This window comes from Tachyglossus aculeatus, chromosome 1, assembly GCF_015852505.1.
Source record: "Tachyglossus aculeatus isolate mTacAcu1 chromosome 1, mTacAcu1.pri, whole genome shotgun sequence".
NCBI classification, from domain to species: domain Eukaryota; kingdom Metazoa; phylum Chordata; class Mammalia; order Monotremata; family Tachyglossidae; genus Tachyglossus; species Tachyglossus aculeatus.
This window is the reverse complement of record NC_052066.1, coordinates 40,122,396-40,147,703: the sequence shown is the minus strand read 5'-3', so window position 1 is coordinate 40,147,703 and position 25,308 is coordinate 40,122,396. Positions and strand designations below refer to the sequence as shown.

Genomic DNA, 25,308 nt, shown 5'->3' with positions numbered 1-25,308 from the left:
GAAAAGGCCCATGGCAACTCCGGCGCGCCTCCTCTCCTCAGCCCCTCCATCTTGTCCCTGTGGCCCACTGTATTCACCCACTACACACCAACTCAAAGTTCTTATCTCTTGCCACCCATGCCCTTTTCAGTCAATCAATTGATGGAATTTATAATACAATAATTGTACTATTTGTTTAGTGCTACTATGTGCCAGGAACAGTACTAAGTGCTGGGATAGAGTCAAGCTAATCAGGTTGAACACAGTCCCTGTCCCACATAGAGATCACCATCTTAATCCCGTTTTACAGGTGAGGTAACTGAGGCACAGAGAAGTGAAGTGATTTGCCCAAGGTCACCAGCAGAGTCCCTACTGGGGACAGTGCACTATACTAAGCCTTTGGGAGAGTACAGTAGAATAAATAGACATGGTCCTTAACCTCAAGGAGCTTCCTCCTTGAATTCAATTAAAATCTATCATATTTATTGAGCACTTATCGTGTGCAAAGCACTGTACAAAAGCTTGGGACAGTACAATACAACAACAAACAGACACATTCTCCAAGGTGCAGAAGGGATTGGGAGAAGAGGAAGGAGGGCTTAGTCAGGGAAGGCTTCTTGGAGGAGATGTACCTTCAATAAGGTTTAGAAGTTGGGGGGAGCAATTATCTGTCTGATATGAAGAGGGAGGGTGTTCCAGTAGGATGTGGGCGAGAGGTCAGGGGTGAGATAGACAAGATCGAGGTAGAGTAAGAAGATTAGCATGAGAGGAATGAAGTGTGTGGGCTGGGTTGTAATAGGAGAGTAGCAAGATGAGGTAGGAGAGGGCATTAGGTTGAATATGTGGGTTGAATGAGAGGGAGGAGTGAAGGAAATTGCCCAGGTTATGGGCTTGTGAGAGAGGAAGGAAGGTGGGTCACCTACAGTGAAGGGAAAGTCCGGGGGAGGACAAGGTTTGGGTGGAAAGATAAGAAGTTCTGTTTTAGCCGTATTAAATTGGAGGTGACAGGAGGACATCCAAGTAGAGATGTCTTGAAGACAGGAGGAAATGTGAGATGAGAGAGAGAGAGAGAGAGAGAGAGAGAGGGAGAGAGAGAGAGAGAGAGAGGGAGAGAGAGAGAGGGAGAGAGAGGAAGAGAGGGAGAGAGAAGGAGATAGGGAGAGAGAGAGAGAGAGAGAGAGAGAGAGAGAGAGAGAGAGAGAGAGAGAGAGAGAGAGAGAGATCAGGGCTGAAGATGTAGATTTGGGTAGCATCTGCATAGAGGTGGTAGTTGAAGCCATGGGAGCGAATGAGGTCTCCCAGGGGGTGGGAGTAGATGGAGAATAGAAGGGGACCCAGAACTGAACCCTGAGGGACTCCCACAGTTAGGGGGTAGGAATTCATCATCATCATCATCAATCATATTTATTGAGTGCTTACTGTGTGCAGAGCACTGTACTAAGCACTTGGGAAGTACAAGTTGGCAACATATAGAGACAGTCCCTACTCAACAGTGGGCTCACAGTCTAAAAGGGAGAGACAGAGAACAAAACCAAACATACTAACAAAATATAATAAATAGAATAGATATGTACAAGTAAAATGAATAAATAAATAAATAGAGTAACAAATATGTACAAACATATATACACATATACAGGTGCAGTGGGGAAGGGAAGGAGGTAAGATGGGGGGATGGAGAGGGGGACGAGGGGGAGAGGAAGGAAGGGATTAAGACTGTGAGCCCAATGTGGGACATGGACTGTGTCCAACCCGATTAACTCAGTATAGAGCTTGGCACACAGGAAGTGCTTAACAAATACCATTAAAAAATTCTATTTATTGAGCACTTACTGTGTTCAGAGCACGGTACTGCATACGGTAAGCTCTAAATAAATACCATCGATTGACTGGTGGACTGGTTGAGATGAGTGGCTACTTTTTAAGGTGAAATTGGACTATGCAGAAAAGCCAGGTCTATGGGAAATTCCAAAATAGCCCAACTAATAAGTTATTCCTTTTCCCGCACTTATATTTTACAGATGGTAAAGTTCAGAAATGGAGTGTTATTGTTCATCATTTTTCCATTGTTGACTGGCAGCCTTCAAACTGAAGACTGGTCATCACTTTCTTTATTAAAACCTATGGCTGGTTTTTCGTCGGAATGACTCTTTATTGGCATAAAACTCAAGAGGTAGATGCTCCTCCCACCCTTTATTGAGGTGAAAAGCAGTCTTAAGCTGGATATAAAACTTAAGAATTTCATGTTTTCCTTTTCAGTTCCCACACTGTTAAATGGAAGTTCATTAAAAAAACCCACTCGACTCTATAATAAAAAGAGCTTTATTTTGAAAAATGAATTTTTCCTACACATTCTGTTTCCAGTTAGTTAATGCCAATAGTTTATGCTTTCATACAAATAAGACACCTAGATCTGTTATAGTACCATAATAATTTCATCACCTGATTTTGATATACTATGACACTGGAAGAATTAGAGCACTATTATCAAGATGAGTCAGTTCTGGATTATAACATGATCCATGATTTGGCAAATGTAGGTTTGGTATAGGAAGTAACAGTTGTATGCATATATAGCCTTTGCCTCAGCCTGCTTGAACTTTGGGCTTCTCTGCGTTTTCACAACGTCACAGTATTAACGCAGTAAAGTAACAGCGAATAAGCCAAGTGGGAAAGCACTCTGCTAGTGATGGACATAATGACAATATACTAATTGTATTGAAAAATACAGTAAGACAATAAATAATTCCGATTTACAAAGAAAATTAAGCTGCTTCACTCAAAGGCATCCATGCTTACCACAAAAATGCTACTTTCACATTATCAAATTTTTAAATCTTCATACCGCCCGTGATCTTAAACAAGATGGTTATTAAACAATTTCTTTAACTGAACTTTAATTTGGTCTCTATGTATTCTGTGTAACAGTTTAAAATGGATTGAAATGAGACTTCGGAAAATGTTTGCTGCGATAAAATCCGATGACTTGCATATCTTTCCTGCTTTCCCCTTCTCTGGAACACGATGATGATTTTAATATTCTGAAGTTTGAAATCCTGCGTCTTCAAAAGAGATCAATTTTGGCACCCCTCGAGTCATGCTATTTTCACAGCCTTAATTTTGCCAAAGTTTCTTCCCTGTGGCTTTTTACAAATCCTGTTATTTTCCTGAATCCTTCCACTAGCCCATCCCCTGATAGGGCACAACAAGGTTGCACATACCATTTTCGATCACCACAGTATTTCTCCATGTTGAACTTCTTGATTATCTCTTCAGCACTTAGGGCTCCGGGCAGGTCTTGTTTGTTGGCCAGAAGGACAACAGGCACATTTTTTATGTTTTCGTACTTTAAGACGTTCTGAAATTCTCTCTTTGAATCTTCCAGACTTCGCTTGTCTGAGCTGTCCACAACATAGACCAGTCCATCTATATTTTCACAGTAGTAGCGCCAGTATGTCCTCATTCCTTTCTGCCCACCAACATCCCAGATGGTTAGGGAAATCTTTTTCTCCATTTCAATCATCTCCACATTGAATCCAATTGTCGGAGTAGTCACTACGTCCGTCGCAAGCTTTAATTTGTACAGCAGGGTAGATTTCCCCGATGAATCGAGTCCCAGGAGGAGAATTCGATTTTGCTTGTTGACCGTGGAACATTTTGAACGGCCCAGGCCCATTTTTACATTAATGCCTTTGAAAGGATTTTGTCCAGACCCCGAGTTTGCCTTCTTCCAATTCCTGCCAGCAGAGGAAAACAGAGGGTGAAGACTTCATGTCATATGGTAAGAATAGAAATCTTTGTGTGTTCAGGTTTGTGGCTTATCAACTGTTCGCCTATAATTAGACAGTGTTTTGTGGGTGGTTGCTGTTTCCTGGTCTCTCTTGGGTGGGGTAAGGGGAGGAAGGGAGGAGTGAGTGATATGAGTAACTGGAAAATCAATTGTAGGGACCAAAGGTTGGAATCCCTTGTTAATAAGAGGGATTATGGTACTATTGCCCTGTTGTTCTTTTCTCCTAGGGCCTTTGAATAGTTGAAAGTAAGTAAATGTATTGTCTAGAACAGCGAAGGAACTATGGTTGGATTGCTCTACTGAAAATGAACTTTATAGAGGGTTGAGATTGCTCAAGTAAAAATTATCCTAAAATTTAAAATCTACTGATATCCTTGATATCATTTTTAAAAATGGTGTTTGTTAAGCACTTGCTATGTGCCAGGCACTGTGCTAAGCTCTGGGGTAGAATCAAGTTAATCAGGTTGAACATAGTCCCTATCCCACTCAGGGCTCATGGTCTTCATCCTCATTTTACAGATGAGGTACTGAGGCTCAGTGACATAAAATGACTTGCACAAGGTCACACAGCAGACAAATGGTGGGGCCGGGATTAGAACCCAGGGCCTTTTGACTCCCAGGGCCGTGCTCTATCCACTAGGCCTTGCTGCTTCCTAATTATTTTTTTAATGGCATTTATTAAGCATTTACTATGTGCAAAGCACTGTTCTAAGCACTAAGCACTGTTCTAAGCGCTGATTGCTAGCTTGTTATCCTAATGGGAGTTTACTACTACTACTACTACTAATGATAATGATAACGGTATTTGTTAAGTGCTTATATATGCCAAGTAATGTTCTAAGCGTTGGGGTAGATACAAGGTAATAAGGTTATCCCACATGGGGATCACAGTCTTAATCCCCATTTTACAGATGAGATAACTGAAGCACAGAGAATAATAATATTAATAATGATGATGGCATTTGTTAAGTGCTTACTATGTGCAAAGCACTGTTCTAAGCACTGGGGAGGATACAAGGTGACCAGGTTATCCCACGTGGGGCTCACAGTCTTAATCCCCATTTTACAGATGAGGTAACTGAGGCACAGAGAAGCTAAGTGACTTGCCCAAAGTCACACAGCTGACAAGTGGCAGAGCTGTGATTAGAACCCATGACCTTCTGACTCCTTAGCCCATGCTCTTTCCACTAAGCCATACTGCTTCTCCTACAGACTACTCTCCTAGTTCTCTTGATAATTTAGTGTTCATGCAAATGCCAATCTAAAAACTATTCAATTAACTAAGGTCAATTAGATAAGCATGAATGATTTCTCCATTTCTCTTGGGTTTAACATTTGGAGTGAGGACCAAAGAAACATACCTCTATCAAGAAAATGAGGAAAAATAAAATGTATATTCACCCCACCCTCTGCCCCAAAGCATTTCTGTAATAATAATAATAATAATGATAGCATTTTTTAAGTGCTTACTATGTGCAAAGCACTGTTCTAAGCACAGGGGAGGTTACAAAGTGACCAGGTTGTCCCATGGGGGGCTCACAGTCTTAATCCCCATTTTACAGATGAGGTAACTGAGGCACAGAGAAGTGAAGTGACTGGCACAAAGTCACCCAGCTCACAATTAGCAGGGCTGGGATTTGAACCCATGACCTCTGACTCCAAAGCCCATGCTCTTTTCACTGAGCCACGCTGCTTCTCAACATCACTATACAATATTTATTTATATTAATATCGTCTCTCTGTCTAGAGTGTCAGCTCACTATTGGCAGGGAACATGTCTACCAACTTGGTTGTATTCTCCTAAGTGTGTAGAGTAAGTGCTGAATAAATACCCTTAATTGATTAATGAGGAAATGGAAGCGCAGGGAGATTAAATGACTTGCCCACAGTCACACAGCAGGCCAGAAAAAGAACTGGGACCTAAACCAGGATCTCCCAAATTCCAACTCCCAGTTTTAGACTTTTTCCTTTAGGCAACTTATAAGGAGTAGCATCAAAGGTAGTTTCTTCCAAACTCCCAAATCAAAGTCTTAATGGCACTAACTTCATTTTCAATCCAAACAAAGGTGGTTTGGTAAACAATATATTTTTCCATAATTTTTAAAACATTCACTGTGTGAAGTGCTTGAAGAAGCAGCATATCCCAGTGGATAGAGCACAGCCCTGGGAGTCAGAAGTACCTGCCAGAAAGATTCTGCTGGAGTCAGAATACTGGCTCTGCCACTTTTTTGCTGTGTGACCTTGGGTAAGTCACTTCACTTCTCTGTTCCTCAGTTACCTCATCTGAAAAACAGGAATTAAGACTGTGAGCCTCATGTGGATCATAGATTGGGTCCAACTTGATTTTATCTACCCTAGCACTTAGAACAGTGACTGGCACATAGCAAGTGCTTAACAAAGACGATGAAAAAGATTCCTGGTTCAGTCTGTGAATATTCTGATTTTTGCCATATGACTGCATCTTCCAAGGTCCAGGGTCTGCCTGTGAGGGTGATCTCCACACTTATATTAGGGAGATTAAATTAGTGACATTAAAGCACTCCATCACCTTGCCCTCTCCTATCTCACCTCACTACTATCCTACTGTGGTGAGCCCACAACAAGCTACCTTGTTGGTGACTGTGATCCTGTGAATAACAACAAAAAGAGAGCGGCCAAGGCACTGATGGGCTCTACCTGACGCAGGTGATTGCTTGCCTGTGTGTGGGGGGAGCATGGAGGGATGCCTGGCCTTCTCTCCCTGCTCTATGGTGAGACTGCATCGGAAATACTTTAGCTTAGTGTCATCCTGTATCATCTCCAAGCTTCTAACAGTAAGTAAAATAATATATTTTCATGTATACATGGTAGAAACAGATGATGGGATTGGTTTGATTTGTCCTACCCCAGAAAGATGTATTTGTTAATGTTTTCTATCTACTGCTGCCGAGCTCTTACGTCCATTGTTTGCCTCTCATCTTTTGTTATCCGCGTGATCGGATCGGACCCGGGCAATTAATCCCCATTTTACAGATGAGAAAACCTGAGGCACAGAGGAGTCAAGTGACTTTCCCAAGGACATCCATCAGGCAAGCGTCCGATCTGGGTTTAGGACCCAGGTCTAAGAAGCAGCGTGGCTCAGTGGAAAAAACGCAGGCTGGAGAGTCAGAGGTCATGGGTTCTAATCCCAGCTACGCCACTTATCAGCTGTGTGACCTGGGGCAAGTCACTTAGCTTCTCTGTGCCTCAGTTACCTCATCTGTAAAATGGAGATTAAGACAGGGAGCCCCGTGTGGGACAACCTGATTACCCTGTATCTCCCCCAGCGCTTAGAACAGTGCTTGGCACATAGTAAGCGCTTAACAAATACCAAAATTATTGTTATTATTATTATTAACAGGCCTGGACCAATCAATGACATCTAAGGCAGATAAAAAGCACTCGTTCTGAATCGCGGGGAGACCCATGGAAGGCAGCACTAATGCACCTGGAGTAGAAGCACGCAGAGGAGGGCAGCACTTGAAAGCAGCAGAAGGCAACAGCCCTTGGAAGCAGAAAGAAGAAGCATTGGCAGAACGGGCTCCCTTGACCGGCATCATGGTATTAGATCCTTGGTGGAATGGAGTGAGTATATGTACGTGCCACTCCCTTGCACGTTGGTAAAACTTAGTAAAAAACTTTCCACAGTAACCTTGGTGATCACAGCTGTGGTCTGACTTTACTACATGTCACCGAGGCTTCCCCAGGCCAGGAAGGTCCTGGTTGTTCCGATCCGGGGGTACTTACAACATCTACTACAACCCAGCCTGCACGCTTTGCTCCTCTAATGAGAAGCAGAGATGCAGGGTGATTTAATGGATAGAGCGCAGGCCTGGGAGTCGGAAGGACCTGGATTCTAGTTCTGACTCCGCCATATGCCTGCTGTGTGACCTTGGGAAAGTCACTTAGCTTCTCTGGGTCTCAGTTACCTCATCTGTAAAATGGGGATTAAGAATGTGAGCAACATGTGGGACAAGGACTGTGTTCATCCTGCTTAACTTATATCTACCCCAGTGCTTAGAACAGAGCTTGGCACATAGTAAGTGCTTAAGAATTTTTTTTAATCAATCAATCAAGCAATCAATCAATCAATCATATCTATTGAGCGCTTACTGTGTGCAGAGCACTGTACTAAGCGCTTGGGAAGTACAAGTTGGCAACATATAGAGACAGTCCCTACCCAACAGTGGGCTCACAGTCTAAAAGGGGGAGACAGAGAACAAAACCAAACATACTAACAAAATAAAATAAATAGAATAGATATGTACAAGTAAAATAGAGTAATAAATATGTACAAACATATATACATATATACAGGTGCTGTGGGGAAGGGAAGGAGGTAAGATGGGGGGGATGGAGAGGGGGACGACGGGGAGAGGAAGGAAGGGGCTCAATCTGGGAAGGCCTCCTGGAGGAGGTGAGCTCTCAGTAGGGCCTTGAGCTCTCAGTAGGGCCTTTTTAATACCAACCAACTCACTGTACCTCGATCTTGTCTATCTCGCCACCGACCTCTTGCCTACATCCTGCCTCTGTCCTGGAATGCCCTCCCTTTTCATATCTGACAGACTATGACTCTCCCCAGCCCCAGAGCATTTAGCTACATAGCCATAATGTATTTATTTATTTATATTAATGTCTGTCTCCCCACCTAAACTGTAAGCTGGTTGTGGGCAGGGAATGTGCTAGTAATATTGTTGTGTTGGACTCTCCCAAGCGCTTAGTATAGTGTTCTGTGCACAGTAAGCACTCAATAAATACAACTGATTCTCAGTCAATCAATCAATCGTATTTATAGAGCCTCTTTGACTCTCAATAAATCAATTGGAGAGGCTTTTTTATGAATTTGTAGGCCATGCTGCTGCTTTTATGTACCACCTCCTAAAAACAAGGCAAAATATGTCCTGGAAGAAAAAAAAGAAATCCATTTAAAACTTCAAATCAGTAAGACAACCTATTCAGGAAGCAGAAATTCAATCCTACAAGTAAGATTCAAAAGCATTTACTTAAGAGGTTCAGATCTAATCAGTCATGTGGGCTTCAGCAACAAAGGGAAAGGTTCCAACATACCTTTTTGCTTCTCTGAAGCATTCATTCCCAAACCCAGTCACAAGCCGGTGATGTCAGCTATTTGCTTGCAGGAAGTTTTCTTAAATTAAGCAAATCAATGTAGACCTCCCAGAAGGTGAACCAGTTGTTACATTTACCTATAGGTCATGGAAGGTACTTTGGCACCAGGAAGTTATTTTAAAGAAAAGAAGTGAAAGAAACATATCTTCCCATTACCCCCTGAACCTTTTGTTATCCAGATTCAAGGAGAAAGTCAGGGTAAAGTGAGAGTGAGCAGTTGATCAAGAGGAAAACCTCTCTCTTTGAGTGAAACACTTACTCCGTTGCACAATATCGTCATGGATATCAACCCATGAGAGGCCATACAGAATGAATAGGAATCACACACTCAACTTTAGACTAAATTCTCTTAGGACTGTCTCAATAAAATTACAGAGAATGAGATGTGGATTATTAAAGTAATAACATCAAGAGCCTACTGAAGGCACAAAGGGTGTTTTTTGACGCCACTGTTAGGATTTCAAGTAGTATACAAATAAATAAATGTCTTTACTACTTGTCTCGTCATGCTGTCGAGTTGTCTCCTACCTATAGTGATGCCATGGACACGTATCTCCCGGAATGCCCCATGTCCACCTGCAATCGTACTGTTTGTGTATCCATAGAGTTCTCTTGGTAAAAATACAGAAGTCATTTACCATTGCCTCCTTCCACACAATAAACTTGAGTCTCCACCCTCGATTCTCTCCCATGGCGCTGCTGCCCAGCACAGATGAGTTTTAACTTGTAGTAGATTACCTTCCACTCACTAGCCATTGCCCAATTTAGGAATGGAATGGGTATGCTTCTGCTTGACTCTCCCTCCCATAGTCAAGACTGGTAGAGTACTGGAAACTGTCCAGGTGCGACCCTGAGAGGGGACTGTGAGCCCATTGTTAGGTAGGATTGTCTCTGTAGCTGAATTGTACTTTCCAAGTGCTCAGTACAGTGCTCTGCACAGAGTAAGTGCTCAATAAATATGATTGAATGAATGAATGAGTCTTTATTATTAATAATAATAGTAATAATAATGGCATTTATTAAGCGCTTATTACATGCAAAGCACTGTTCTAAGTGCTGGGGAGGTTTCAAGGTGATCAGGTTGTCCCACGGGAGGCTCACAGTCTTCATCCCCATTTTTCAGATGAGGGAACTGCGGCACAGAGAAGTTAAGTAACTTGCCCAAAGTCACACAGCTGACAATTGGCAGAGCTGGGATTTGAACCCATGACCTCTTACTCCAAAGCCTGTGCTCTTTCCACTGAGCCATGCTGCTTCTCTGCTTTATTACTATTATTACTATTACTGCTAGAGTGCCTCTATTACTTTAGAGAAGCAGCATGGCCTAGTGGATAGAGCATGGATCTGGGAATCAGAAGGACCTGGGTACTAGTCCCAGCCCCACCCCTTGTCTGCTGTGTGACTTTGGGCAAGTCACTTAACTTCTCTGTTCCTCAGTTACTTCATCTCTAAAATGGGGATTACAACAGTGAGCTCCACATGGGACATGGACTGTGTCCAACCTGATTACCTTGTATCTATCCCCGCATTTAGAATGGTGCCTGGCACATCATAAATGCTTGACAAATGCCTTAAAAAAACTAATACTAGTAAAAGACATTTACTGAGTTTTGGGAATCAGGAGACCTGAGTTCAAGTCCTGGTTCTGTCTACTGGGACTGACATATGTTGGTTTATTTTTATATTAAGTTCTTAGTGAGTAGGACCAGAACTACATAGTTCAATCTCTCTTTATATTCTTGGTTCTTCCTCCTTCTCTTTTTATTTGTAAATAATTATGTCTGTCTGCCGCTCCTCTTAGATTATAACTTCTTTGAGGATAGGGGACTTGTGTCTTTTTCATGTTGTACTCTCTCACGTACTTAATACAGTTCTTTGCCATCAGTAAGTGCTCAATAAATACTATTGATTGACTGAAGAAAGAACCTTGTAGATTTTTTTTTTCATTTTACTTTTACCTATCTATATAGTTGTTACCCCTCTCAGGGTCGTACCTGGAGAGTTTCCAGCACTCTACCAGTCCCGACTCTGGGAGGAAGAGTCAAGCAGAGGAATATCCATTCCATTCCTAGTTTGGACCGTGGCTAGAGAGTGGAAGGCAATCTGCTACAGGTCAAAACTCACCTGTGCCGGACAGCAGTGGCATGGGAGAGTCGAGGGCTGAGACTCAAATTTAGTATGTGGCGGGAGGCAATGGTAAACCTCTTCCAATTATTTACCAAGAAAACTCTATGGATACACTACCAAAATGATTGCAGAAGGAGGTGGGATGTTCTGGGAGAGAAGTGTTCCTCAAAAATCTCCAGTGGCTACCAATCAGCCTACGCATCAGGCAGAAACTCCTCATCCTCGGCTTCAAGGCTTCTTTCTTTCTTCCTCGCCCCCGCCTATCTCACCTCCCTTCTCTCGTTCTCCAGCCCAGCCCAAACCCTCCGCTCCTCTGCCGCTAATGTCCTCACTGTGCCTCGTTCTCGCCTGTCCCACCGTCAACCCCCGGCCCACGTCATCCCCCGGGCCTGGAATGCCCTCCCTCCCCACATCCGCCAAGCTAGCTCTCTTCCTCCTTTCAAGGCCCTACTGAGAGCTCACCTCCTCCAGGAGGCCTTCCCAGGCTGAGCTCCCTCTTTCCTCTCCCCCTCTTCCCCCTCTGCATCCCCCCCTTTATCTCCTTCCCTTCCCCACAGCACCTGTATATATGTATATATGTTTGTACGTATTTATTACTCTATTTATTTGTTTTACTTGTACATATTTATTCTACTTATTTTATTCTGTTAATATGTTTTGTTCTCTGTCTCCCCCTTCTAGACTGTGAGCCCACTGTTGGGTAGAGCCCTTCTCTATATGTTGCCAACTTGTACTTCCCAAGCACTTAGTACAGTGCTCGGCACACAGAGAGCGCTCAATAAATACGATTGAATGAATGAATGAAAGTGTTCATGATGTTGCTATGGGTTGGACAGGGCTTGACAGCATGACAACAATAACAGTATAGTTGTTAGGCTGATGCTGAAGTTCATCCTATGAGAGGTGTGTGGAACTGCAGTGCTGACTTCCTCTGGCCCCCTCCCACCATCACGCACACACACACACACACACACACACACACACACACACACACTGATCTATGTTGTGTTTCAACTCAGAGTTGATACAAGATGAGTTGCTCTCATAGGGAATTGAAATCAATCTTCATTCCTTATACCAGGACTCTGGAATCACAAAAGTGGATACCCCAGCCCCATAGCATTTAGGAACATATCGTCGTACACTGCCATTTCCCCTATCTGTAGTTTATTTTGATGTCTGTCTCCTTTAGACTGTGTGTAAGCCCTTTGTGGCGGGGATCATGGCTACGAACTCTATTGTATTGTACTCTCCCTAGTGCTTAGTTTGGTGTTCTGCACACAGTAAGTGCTCAATAAATACCAGTGATTTCTTTTTCTTTCTTTCTTTCTTTCCTTCTTTCCTTCTTTCTTTCTTTCTTTCTTTCTTTCTTTCTTTCTTTCTCTCTCTCTCTCTTTCTTTCTTTCTTTCTTTCTCTCTCTCTCTTTCTCTCTTTCTTTCTTTCCTTCTTTCTTTCTTTCTTTCTTTCTTTCTTTCTCTCTTTCTCTCTCTTTCTTTCTTTCTTTCTCTCTTTCTTTCTCTCTCTCTTTCTCTCTTTCTTTCTCTCTCTTTCTCTCTTTCTTTCTTTCTTTCTTTCTTTCTTTCTTTCTTTCTTTCTCTCTTTCTCTCTTTCTTTCTTTCTTTCTTTCTTTCTTTCTTTCTTTCTCTCTTTCTCTCTTTCTCTCTTTCTCTCTCTCTCTCTTTCATTTTCTCTTTCTTTCTCTCTCTTTCTTTCTTTCTTTCTTTCTTTCTTTCTCTCTTTCTCTCTCTCTTTCTCTCTTTCTCTCTCTCTTTCTCTCCTTCTTTCTCTTTCTTTCTTTCTTTCTTTCTTTCTTTCCTTCTTTCCTTCTTTCTTTCTCTCTTTCTCTCTGTCTTTCTTTCCTTCTTTCTTTCCTTCTTTCTTTTTTCTTTCTTTCTTTCTTTCTTTCTTACTTTCTTTCTTTCTTTCTTTCTTCCTTCCTTTCTTTCTTTCTTTCTTTCTTTCTTTCTTTCTTCCTTCCTTTCTTTCTTTCTTTCTTTCTTTCTTCCTTTCTTTCTTTCTTTCTTTCTTTCTTTCTTTCTTTCTTTCTTTCTTTCTTTCTTTCTTTCTTTCTTTCTTTCTTTCTTTCTTTCTTTCTTTCTTTCTTTCTTTCTTTCTTTCTTTCTTTCTTTCTTTCCTTCCATTCCTGACTACATGAAGAGAATGTGAAACAAAAGCAACCTTTGAGGAGACAAAACTAAGGATTGTATTTGAAAAAACCAAAGTAGTATGGCCTAGAGGATAAAGCATGGCCCTGGGAGTCAGAGGACCTGAGTTCTAATTCTGCTCTACCACTTGTCTGCCATGTGACCTTGGGCAAGGCACTTCACTTCTCTGTGCCCCAGTTACCTCTTCTGTCAAATGGAGATTCAGAATGTGAATACCACGTGGGACATGGACTGTGTCCAACCTGATGACTTTGTATCTACCCCAGAGCTTGGAACAGTGCCTGGCACATAATAAGCTTTTAACAAATGCCATTAAAAAAAAACCCAGAAGCAGAACCAAGGACAAATGTTTGTTTTATCTTAATGGCCATGATAGAGATGTCTGAAGCTTCAGGACTGAGAACCTAAGGGATGGAATTTATTATAGTAGTAGCAATAACAGCACTCGCAGTCTCTCATCACAGCTAGCTATCCTCCTGCACGGGCATTATTCTTGACTCCTCTCTTTCATTCAACCCACATATTTAATCCATCACTAAATCCTAGGGGTTCCACCTTCACCACAACACTAAAATCAGACCCTTCCATCCAAACTGCTACCAATCACTTATCCCATCTCCCCCTTGATTACTGTATCAGCCTCCTTACTGACCTCTCTGCCTCCTGTCTCTCCCCACTCCAGTCCATACTTCATGCTTCTGCTGCCTGGATCATTTTTCTCCAAAAATCTTTGGTCCATGCTTCCCCATTCCTCAAGCAACTCCAGCAGTTGCCCATCCACATCTGTATCAAACAGAAACTCCTTACCCTTGGCTTGAAAGCACTCAATCACCATAACCTCTCCTACCTCACCTTTCTACTCTGCTACTACAAACCAACTCTCACAATTCTTTCCTCTAACACCAGCCTACTCACTGTACCTAGTTCTCATCTATCTTGTACCCAACCTCTGGCCCACATTCTGCCTCTGCCCTGGAATGCCCTCCCTCTTCATATTTGACAGATGATAATGATGATGATGGTATTCATTAAGTGCTTACTGTGTGCCAAGAACTGTTCTAGGCGCTGGGGGAGATACAAGGTAATCAGGTTGCCCCACATGGGGCTCACAGCATTAATCCCCATTTTACAGATGAGGCAACTGAGGCACAGAGAAGTTAAGTGACTTGTCCAATGTCACACAGCTGACAAGTGGTGAAGCAGGGGTTAGAACCCGCAATCTCCGAGTCCCAAGCCCGTGCTCTTTCCACTGAGCCATGCTGCTTCTATGACAGATAATTACTGACCCCGGCTTCAAAGCCTTAATGAAGGTACATCTCCTCCAACAGGCCTTCCCTGACTAAGCCCTCTATTCTTCTTCTCCCACTCCCTTCTGCATCATCCTGTCTTGCTCCCTTTATTCATCCCCTCTCCCACTCCCATATGTAAATATCTGTAATTTATTTATTTATATTAATGTCTGTCTCCCCTTCTAGATTGTAAGCTCATTGTTGACAGGGAATGTGTCAGTTATATTGTTATACTGTACTCTCCCAAATGCTTAGTACAGTGCTCTGCACACCATAAGCACTCAATAAATACAATTGACTGACTGACTGACTGACTAGCAAGCAAGTAAAGAGGGAGGGGTGCAGAACATTGTGAGGTACATGTGAGAGGCTTTTTTTTTATGGGTGAGACATTTATGGCCAAGATTACCAAAGCTTACTGCACATAGATAATGCTCAATAAAGCAGGGAACACGTCTACCATGTCTGTTGTATTGTGCTCTAGACTGTGAGCCCATTGTTGGGTAGGGACTGTCTCTGTTGCCAAATTGTACTTTCCAAGCGCTAAGTACAGTGCTCTGCCCACAGTAAGCGTTCAATAAATACGACTGAATGAATGAATGAAATGCTCTCCCAAGCACTTAATCACCATCAATCGTATTTATTGAGCACTTACTATGTGCAGAGCACTGTACTAAGCGCTTGGGAAGTACAAATTGGCAACATATAGAGACAGTCCCTACCCAACAGTGGGCTCACAGTCTAAAAGGGGGAGACAGAGAACAAAACCAAACATACTAACAAAATAAAATAAATAGAATAGATATGTACAAATAAAATAAATAAATAAATAGAGTAAAAAATAAATAAATAGAGTAAAAAATAAATAGAGTAAAAAGTAAATAGAGTAAAATTATCATTATTATTTTATTATTATAAAATTATTATTATTAATAATGATAATATTAATTCTGATCTCCCATCCTTCTATCTCTCCCCGCTTCAGTCTATACTTCACTCTGCTGCCTGAATTATCTTTGTAAAGAAATGCTCTGGGCATTTCTCAAAAATCTCCAATGGTTGCCTGTCAACCCATGAATCAAGCAAAGACTCCTCACTCTTGGCTTCAAGGCTGTCCGTCCCCCCCTCCCCCCCCAACTCCTACCTTACCTCCCTTCTCTCCTTCTACAGCCCAGCCTGCACCCTCCGCTCCTCTGCTGCTAACCTCCTCACTGGGCCTCGTTCTTGCCTGTCCCACCATCGACCCCTGGCCCACGTCCTTCCCCTGGCCTGGAATGCCCTCCCTCCGCACATCCGCCAAGCTGGCTCTCTTCCTCCCTTCAAAGCCCTACTGAGAGCTCACATCCTCCAGGAAGCCTTCCCAGACTGAGCCCCCTTTTTCCTCTCCTCCTCCTCCCCTCCCCATCACACCCACTCCCTCCCTCTGCCCTACCCCCTTCCTTCTCCTTCCCACAGCACTTGTGTATATTTGTACATATTTATTGCTCTATTTATTTTATTAATTACATATCCATAATTCTATTTATTTTGATGGTATTGATACCTGTCTACCTGTTCTGTTCTGCTGTCTGTCTTCCCCTTCTAGACTGTGAGCCCATTGTTGGGTAGGGACTGTCTCTATCTGCTGCCGAATTGTACTTTCCAAGTGCTTAGTACAGTACTCTGCACACAGTAAGCGCTCAATAAATACAACTGAATTAATGAATTGTGGTATTTGTTTAGTGCCAGGCACTGTATTAAGCGCTGGGGTGAGTACAAGCAAATCGAGTTGGACACTGTTCCTGTCCCGCACAGGGCTCACAGCCTTCATCCCCATTTTACAGATGAGGTAACTGAGGCAGAGAGAAGTGAAATGACTTGCCCAAGGCCACACAGCAGACAGTGGCAGAACTGGTATTAGAACCCATGACCTTCTGGCTCCTAGGCCTCTGCTCTATCCACTATGCCATGCTGCTCCTCAGTAAGGGTGCAATAAATACGGTTGATTGATTAGGTACCAATGACTGATTGATACTGTGTCACAGTGCCACAACCCAGGTTGCCTCCGTAGTCACTGCAGCCTTCGCTGGCCACATTAGCCAGCTATTTTTGAGGATTGCTGCTAGGACTATTCACCTCAAAGAACCCTCTCAGTGGTCCTTTGGTCAAAAACCTTCACCACTGCTCACCTATCCCTGGCAGGAAGAACCAGGTAAAGGACTCAAAACTCCTGGCTCCTCGGTTCTTTCCACCAGATCAACACCAGGACTCTCGTTTAATATGACATTTTCAAGTGCTAATTCTGTGGCAGACTGTACTAGGTGCTGGTGTGGATACAATATAATCGGGGTTGGACACAGTCAATGTCCACAGTCTTAATCCCCATTTTAAAATATTAAATGTAATAATAATGATGATGATGGTATTTCTTAAGCACTTACTATATGCCAAGCACTGTTCTAAGTGCTGGGATAGATACAAGGTTATCAGGTTGTCCCAAGTGGGGCTCACGGTCTTAACCCCCATTTTACAGATGAGGTAACTGAGGCACAGAAAAGTTAAGTGACTTGCTCAAAGGCACATACCTGACAAGTGGCAGAGCCGGGATTAGGACGCACAACCTCCGACTCCCAAGCCCGTGCTCTTTCCCCTAAGCCATGCTGCTTCTCATTTTAATACTGATAATGGTACTTGTTAAGCACTTATTATGTGCCAAGCTCTGTCCTAAGCACCGGGGTAGAAAAACGGTTATCAGGTTAGACACAGTCCCTCTCCCATGTGGGACTCACAGTCTTAATCCCCATTTTTCAGATGAGGTAACTGAGGCACAGAGAAGTGAAGTTCAGCCAGCAGACAAGTGGTGGAGCTGGGATTAGAACCCAGGTTCTCTGACTCCATTAGGCCACACTGTCTATCACGACAAGAAGCTTTATTTTTAGAAAAGGGAAAATCCTGCTCTCTTTTCACTTCGTCAATAAGGAGGTTGGGAAACAGGAAAATATGCCTTGGCTTTGGACTGGAGTCCAAGTAGCTGAGTCACAGCAGGTTCTGTAAATAGTGTCTTTAGCAGCAGATCCAAGGACAGTTTTTATAGACCCACAGTTGGAAGGAATTGTTGGCTAAAGTCAACAACTTATATTGCGAGATCATCTTGGAACCTAGTTGACAATAGTGAACCACATGTTCACGTAGAAATGTGTCAAACCAAACAAACAAAAAAAAAGCCAAGCATTTGACATTCTAGTATTTTAAGTCCCAGTGATTATTCTGGGGCTGGGTATCAAAGGAGTGCTATTCCATACCCAGATCTTCATGTGACTGGCCATGGTGGAAACTCCTATCATACAATGCTCCAGGATGGATCAGAATGGCCATGGTGTTGATGGAGGCTGCGGCAGCAATGGCATTGTTGATGCCACCTAAAAGGGGGTACAAGTTAAGTAACCTCCTTTCCTTCCTCTGGCTTCCCTGCTATTATCCCACCTCCAAAACACCACTGTGGGACCCTGATGCCCGCTCCACTGAGCCCCCTCCCTTGTCACTCTAGCTAAAGGCAAGACCCCGTTTAAGTTCCGTCATTAGTTTTTCAGATAGAACAAAAAAAACCCCCAAAACCCAATTTATGACTAACCACCCAATGTGGTTCATTTGATCACATTAAGTTTTATCCTCACTACAATAAAGCAGCAGTTAAGTCCCTGTTCTACTATGAAGGACAGTGGCCTTTGGGAGAACACATATCTTGGGGCATTGAAAAAGAAATAATAATCAGAGGCTCGACTCTAGATTGTAAGCTCACTGAGGACAGGGAACATGCCTGCCCATTCCGTTGTACTGTACGCTCCTGAGAGCTTCGTACAGTGGCCCTGCTGAGAGCTCACCTCCTACAGGAGGCCTTCGCAGACTGAGCCCCTTCCTTCCTCTCCCCCTCGTCCCCCTCTCCATCCCCCCATCTTACCTCCCTCCCTTCCCCACAGCACCTGTATATACGTATATATGTTTGTACATATTTTTTTGACTCTATTTATTTATTTATTTATTTAATTTATTTGTACATATCTATTCTATTTATTTTATTTTGTTAGTATGTTTGGTCTCTGTCTCCCCCTTTTAGACTGTGAGCCCACTGTTGGGTAGGGACTGTCTCTATATGTTGCCAATTTGTACTTCCCAAGCGCTTAGTACAGTGCTCTGCACATAGTAAGCGCTCAATAAATACAATTGATGATGATGATGATGATGATTTGCACAATCAGTGCTCAATAAATACCATTGATGAGGATGATGATGATGATCAGATTCTGAAATGAATAATGAATGAGGGGCGGACACTGGGGATTGGTAAAGTCTCCAGTGATGATCTGGATTTATCTCAGAGTTGCATAACTAAATGCGTAGGGCAGATCCTTCAAAAACAGTGGGCCAGGGGTCGATGGCAACACAGGCAAGATTGAGGCACAGTGAGAAGGTTAGCACCAGAGGAGAGGAGTGTGCTCTCTGTGAACATTAAAAAGATGGAGATGGTGGTGGGGTGTGGGAAATATTTTTCAGCTCATGGAGTCATGGCTAGAGCAGGGGTCTGGGTGTCAGAAAGTCATGGGTTCTAATCCAGGCTCTGCCGCTTGTCTGCTATGTGACCTTGGGAAAATCCTTCACTTCTCTGGGTCTCAGTTACCTCATCTGTAAAATGGGGATTGAGACTGTGAGTCTCATATGGGACAGGGACTGTGTCCAACCAGATTTTCTTGTATCCACCCCAGTGCTTAGTATAGTCCCTGGCACATAGTAAGTGCTTAACAAATAACAGAGAGGGTGGATAGGCTAATACTTCGAAAGAAAAGTATTTTTATTGAATATAGGAAGTTGGGTCAAATAGCCAAATTGTCTGAATGGTGGTTGTGGAAGCATTATTGTACTTTAAAAACAAGTTAATATATGATGGACTGTGTAGATGCCTGCTCCACCCTAGATTGTAAACTCCTTGTGGGCAGAGAATGTGTCTACCAACTCAGTTGTATTGTACTCAGAGTGGCTCAGTGGAAAGAGCACAGGCTTTGGAGTCAGAGGTCATGGTTCAAATCCCAGCTCCGCCAATTTTCAGCTGTGTGACTTTGGGCAAGTCACTTAACTTCTCTGAGTTTCAGTTACCTCATCTGTAAAATGGGGATCAAAGACTGTGAGCCCCCCATGGGACAGCCTGATCACCTTGTAACCTCCCCAGCGCTTAGAACAGTGCTTTGCACATAGTAAGCGCTTAATAAGTGCTATTATTATTATTATTATTATTCATTCATTCAATCGTATTTATTGAGCGCTTACTGTGTGCAGAGCACTGTATTAAGTGCTTGGGAAGTACAAGTCGGCAACATATAGGGATGGTACCTCCCAACAATGGGCTTTAGAAGAGGAAGACAGACAAGACGAAACATTATTACTCTCTCTAGTGCTTAATACAGCACTCTGCATACAGTAAAGGCTCAGTAAACACCACTGATTGATTGATGGCTTTGATGGCTCTAAGTCAATGAGCCCAGTTCTCTCGGGATTCCCTTTGGCTACAATAATTTTGGTCTTTGTTGAGTGCTTACTATGTTTCCGTCCCCTACACTCCACCAAAACTGCCCTCTCAAAGGTCATCAGTAACCTCCTTCTTGCCAAATCCAATGGCTCCTGCTCTATCCCAATCCTCCTCGACATCTCAGCTGCCTTCAACACTGTGAACCACCCCCTTGTCCTCCACACGCTATCCGACCTTGACTTTACAGACCCCATCCCCTCCTGGTTCTCCTCTTATCACTCTGGATGTTCATTCTCAGTCTCCTTCACAGTCTTCTCCTCCCCCTCCCATCCCCTTATTGTAGGGGTTCCTCAAGGGTCAGTTCTTGGTCCCCTTCTGTTCTCTATCTATACTCACTCCCTTGGTGAACTCATTCGCTTCCATGGCTTCAACTATCATAGAGATAGTTGATGACACCCAAATCTACATCTCCTCCCGTGTTCTCTCTTTCCCTCCAGGCTTGTATCTCCTGCCTTCAGGACATCTCCATGTGGATGTCTGCCCACCATCTAAAACTCAACATATCCAAGACTGAGCTCCTTATCTTCCCTCCCAAACCCTGTCCTCTCCCTGACTTTCCCCTTACTGTAGATGGCACTACCGTCCTTCCCATCTCACAAGCCCTCAACCTTGGTGTCATCCTCAACTCCGCTCTCTCATTCACCCCACACATCCAATCTGTCATCAAAACCTGCTGGTCTCACCTCCACAACATTGCCAAGATCCACCCTTTCCTCTCCCTCCAAACCTTGCTACCTTGCTGCTTCAATCTCTCATCCTATCCCAACTGGATTACTGCATCAGCCTCCTCTCTGATCTCCCATCCTCCTGTCTTTCCCCACTTCAGGCTATACTTCACTCTGCTACCTGGATTATCTTTGTACAGAAACGCTCTGGGCATGTCACTCCCCTGCTCAAAAATCTCCAGTGGTTGCCTCTCAACCTACGAATCAAGCAAAAACTTCTCAGTCTCGGCTTCAAAGCTCTCCATTACCTCGCCCCCTCCTACCTCACCTCCCTTCTCTCCTTCTACAGCCCAGCCCATAGCCTCTGCTCCTCTGCCACTAACCTCCTCACTCTGCCTTGTTCCTGCCTGTCCGGCCATCGACCCGTGGCCCACATTGTTCCCCTGTCCTGGAATGCCCTCCCTCCGCACATCTGCCAAACTAGCTCTCTTTCTCCCTTCAAAGCCCTACTGAGAGCTCACCTCCTCCAGGAGGCCTTCCCAGGCTGAGCCCCCTTTTTCCTCTACTCCTCCCCATCAGCCCCCCCGCCCTACCTCCTTCCCCTCCCCAAGGAACTTGTATATATTTGTACAGATTTATTACTCTATTTATTTTACTTGTACATATTTACTACTCTATTTTATTAATGATGTGCATATAGCTATAATTCTATTTATTCTGACAGTTTTGACACCTGTCTACATGTTTTGTTTTGTTGTCTGTCTCCTCCTTCTAGACTGTGAGCCCATTGTTGGGTAGGGGCCATCTCTATATGTTGCCGACTTGTACTTCTAAAGCGCTTAGTACAGTGCTCTGCACACAGTAAGTGCTCAGTAAATACAATTGAATGAATGAATGAATGAATGTGCCAGGCACTGTACTAAGCACTGCAGTAGCTACAGAATAATTGTGTTGGACACATTCCCTGTCCCACATGATATGCACAGTCTTAACCCCCACTTTGCAGATGAGGGAACTGAGGCACAGAGAAGTGAAGTGACTAGCCCAAGGTCACACAGCAGATCAGTGGCGGAGTCAGAATTAGATCCCAGATCCTCTGACTCCCTGGCATGGGCTCTTTCCGTTAGGCTACGCTACTCTCCCTCCCACCCCCCATTTCTTTAGTTACCCTCCTCCACCCCCTGGGCTAAAGCTGGTCTAAGTATATCAGTACACGTTTCAGAGATTTTTACAGTAAGTACTTAAAAAGGATTACTTCAAATTCTCAAAATTTTTTGAAAAATAAGACTGGCTCCATTATTCTAAAATCCTCCATAAGAAACAGAATTTCCTGAGATGTTGGCATCAACGCCAAACGAGGTCCTCACTTCACAGTACCCAGCATGTGTCACCAGCAATGTGAACCGGTTAGCGTTTCCAGCCCAGTTTCTGTGGTTGTTTTGATGCCAAGAGGGTGACGCCGGCAGGCTTTCCCGATCCATTTGGGAGAGGATGCCGGTAGGGAATCTGGGGATGTTCTGCCGCCCATGTGAGCCCGGCCCCACATGGCATGGTGTTGGCAGGCAGCCGAGTCGGTCCCTGGGTCCACCGGGATGGAGCCCATCCTCCAGTTAGGGCTGTCCATTAGCGTCCCGCCAGGCCCAGTTTGGGCAGTCCGGATTGAGCCGGGCCAGAGAGCGGCCAGAGCTGCAGGCCGCACGGGCGTTTGTCAACCACAGACCCGTAGGAAATGTGTGTTCAGATGGATGGGCCATGGGACCATAATAATAATAATAATGGCATTTATTAAGTGCTTACTATGTGCAAAGCACTGTTCTAAGTGCTGGGAAGTTTACAAGGTGATCAGGTTGTCCCAGGGGGTGCTCACAGTCCGAATCCCCATTTTTTACAGATGAGGTAACTGAGGCACAGAGAAGTTAAGTGACTTGCCCAAAGTCACAGAACTGACAAGTGGCGGAGCCGGGATTTGAACTGATGAGCTCTGACTCCAAAGCCCAGGCTCTTTCCCCCGAGCCACGCTGCTTCCCCAGAACGTTTGACCCCGACGTGATTTGAACACGCAACCTTCTGATCTGGAGTCAGACGCGCTACCATTGCACCACGAGGCCTCCACGTGGTATTTGTTAAGCGCTTACTATGTGCCGAGCACTGTTCTAAACGCTGGCACTGTTGTAAGTAAAGGCACTGTTCTAAGCGCCCCAGCGACCTCTGCTCTCACCGGCCCCCACTGGATGGGGGGGCCCCCGAGAGCCAGTGGGAAACCAGATGTGGTGTTGACTGGCGGGCTGATGGTTGGGGAAAAATCCACCCTGGGAGTTGAGCGGCCCTGGATGCAGCCATGCATGGGCCACGAAGTGTGAGTCCGACTCCCTGTGGGCCCCTCCCCTGGCCCCCTGAGCCCTGGACTCAGAACCCTACGTCAGCAGCCCAAACAACTTTGATGCAGAAGCCGTGGACCCATTCCCTCGACACAGGGCCCCCGGCTCAGTCAGGGCAACATTCCCAGATCACAAAAGCGGAAGATTTGGGATATTTTGGGAGATGAGGGGGTGGGCCCCCCCGGGATCGCATCTGATCCCGACAGCTCCCTTCCTCCTGCTGCTGCTGCTCTCTCAGCTGTCGGGAGCAGATTCAGGCCTCGTCATCTCCCCAAATGGCAGGAGAGCCTTCAGGCCTCGGCCCTCTCCACATTTGTGATCTGGGGACCGAATCTAACACCTCCCATTCCCTCAGCTTTAGTCTCCCGTCCGGCAGCCAGCATCAGGGAGGAAATATAAATGACAAATCTTGTTGAGCCAATGTAAAAAACCAGAAAGATTTGAGCCCATTTGGAGAGGCTGGGAGAAGAGCGGCAAATGAAGTTTGTCGGCAGATTGTGGCCGACCCCCCTGAGGGGTATCTGGGGTGGGTTTCCAGCTGGTGTCCCGGGAGACCCAAAGCCTCGCTTGACATCCCTGCCTGGGGCCGGCCCTGCTAATGTCTGGTTGCTTCAGTTGCTCTGAAATGGTGGCATTTTCTCAGGCTTCTCCCCCACAGCCTCCCTGGAAGTCCTTGGCACCTCCACCTTACCAGCATCTGTGTTTGCTCCTGAGACCAGTGCCCGGGGCCTCTTTCCTCCCCTAGCTCCTCCTCAGGGCCTAGCTTGGCCAAGCGTTGGCTCACTCCCTCCAAAAGCCAAAGCCTCCTGCGATGCAGGTCCTCAGGGCTCGGGTCCGGGTCCTCTGCTCCTGTCTGTCTGGTCTGCGTGTGCCCGGGGCAGAGGGCAGCATAAAGCAGTCTCAGCAGTACAAAAAAAATGCACCTTCCAAGGGGGATCGAGGGGAACCGATTGGGGAACTGAAGTGAAATTTGGAACAGACGAGAACCGGTGCTTTCCAAAACAAATGCTCAGCGGTTGGTTTCATAGATCTGGAGACTGTTCACAGATCTCTAGCCTGCAAGGTCATTGTGGGCAGTGACTGTGTCTGTTTATTGTTGTACTGTACCCTCCCAAGTGCTTCGTACAGTGCTCTGCACACAGTAAGCACACAATAAATGCAATTGGCTGACTGCTTCTCAATATATAAAATGCTTCTGACTCTTCCTTTGTTTTTCTGTGTGGAAGGGATGAATGTAGGGCCACTGGAGGGATTGCTCCCCTGCATAATGGGCTTTTCCAGAATGAAACCAGGAAAGAAGCACCAAATATCTAGGAGCTGTGTGGAAGAGTCTGCAGAGTGAGTTGGACATCTGTTCAGATCCCCGCTTACAAGAGTGAATTTCTAAGTTCCCTGTGAAGGTAGGGTGGGAATGTTCTTCACTTGCAGCTAAGCCCCCTGCACCATGCCACACTGTTTTCAACAGGGGGAGGGTCTGCACTTGACCCAGGAGCAGCAGCAGAATAGCCACTGTAGACACTCAGTGAATACCACTGGTTTTTGGAGCTTGGCCGCTGGCTCCACTATGACATGGCTGTGGGTGGAAATAAAGTGGAAGGGTCTAGAATGGGGCGCTGCTAATAATCTTATCATAACAATAATAATAAGTATTTGTTACTTAGTACTTGTTAAGTGCTTATTATTTACTTAGTGTTTACTGAGTGCTTACTTTGTACAGAACACTGTACTAAGCACTTGGGAGACTATGATACAACAGGGTTGTCAAGCATGCCACGGAGTACTGGGGTAGATCCAAGATAACCAGGTTGGGCCCAGTCCCTGTCCCACATGGGGCTCACAGTCTAATAATAAGAATAATAATCATCACGGTATTTATTAAGTGCTTACTATGTCCCAGGCCCCATACTAAGCGCTGAGGCACTGTACTAAGTCTAAGCAGAAGGGAAAAAGATTTCTCATTTTACAGTGAGGAAACAGAAGCACAGAGAAGCTATGTGACTTGCCCAGGGTCACACAGCTGGCAAAGTGGCAGAGCTGGGGTTAGAAGCCAAGTCCTCTGACTTGCAGGCCCACGGCTCTTTCCCTGTAGGCCACACTGCTTCCCTAAAAGAATAATTGTCAATACACCTGTTCTGATTTGAATGTTTTCAAAGTAGCTACTTTTTTTCTTTCCCTGGCTCTGAGCCGAGCTCCCTGGGCTGGGGACACCAAA

General features: G+C 44.6%; 1 protein-coding gene and 2 non-coding genes across 3 annotated transcripts; 1 reads left to right on the top strand and 2 right to left on the bottom strand.

Moving 5' to 3' along the window:
* Nucleotides 1-2,304: 2,304 nt before the first annotated feature.
* Nucleotides 2,305-3,764, bottom strand: ARL14 (ADP ribosylation factor like GTPase 14). The gene has a single exon (XM_038749913.1). The coding sequence runs from the start codon at nt 3,653-3,655 to the stop codon at nt 3,086-3,088; it is 570 nt and encodes a 189-aa protein (XP_038605841.1). The 5' UTR covers nt 3,656-3,764; the 3' UTR covers nt 2,305-3,085.
* A 7,126-nt stretch (nt 3,765-10,890) lies between these two features.
* LOC119936999 lies at nt 10,891-11,028 on the top strand. The gene has a single exon (XR_005453900.1). It is a non-coding gene; the product is annotated as a small nucleolar RNA SNORA7 (small nucleolar RNA).
* An 11,726-nt stretch (nt 11,029-22,754) lies between these two features.
* Nucleotides 22,755-22,826, bottom strand: TRNAW-CCA. The gene has a single exon. It is a non-coding gene; the product is annotated as a tRNA-Trp (tRNA).
* Nucleotides 22,827-25,308: the final 2,482 nt, after the last annotated feature.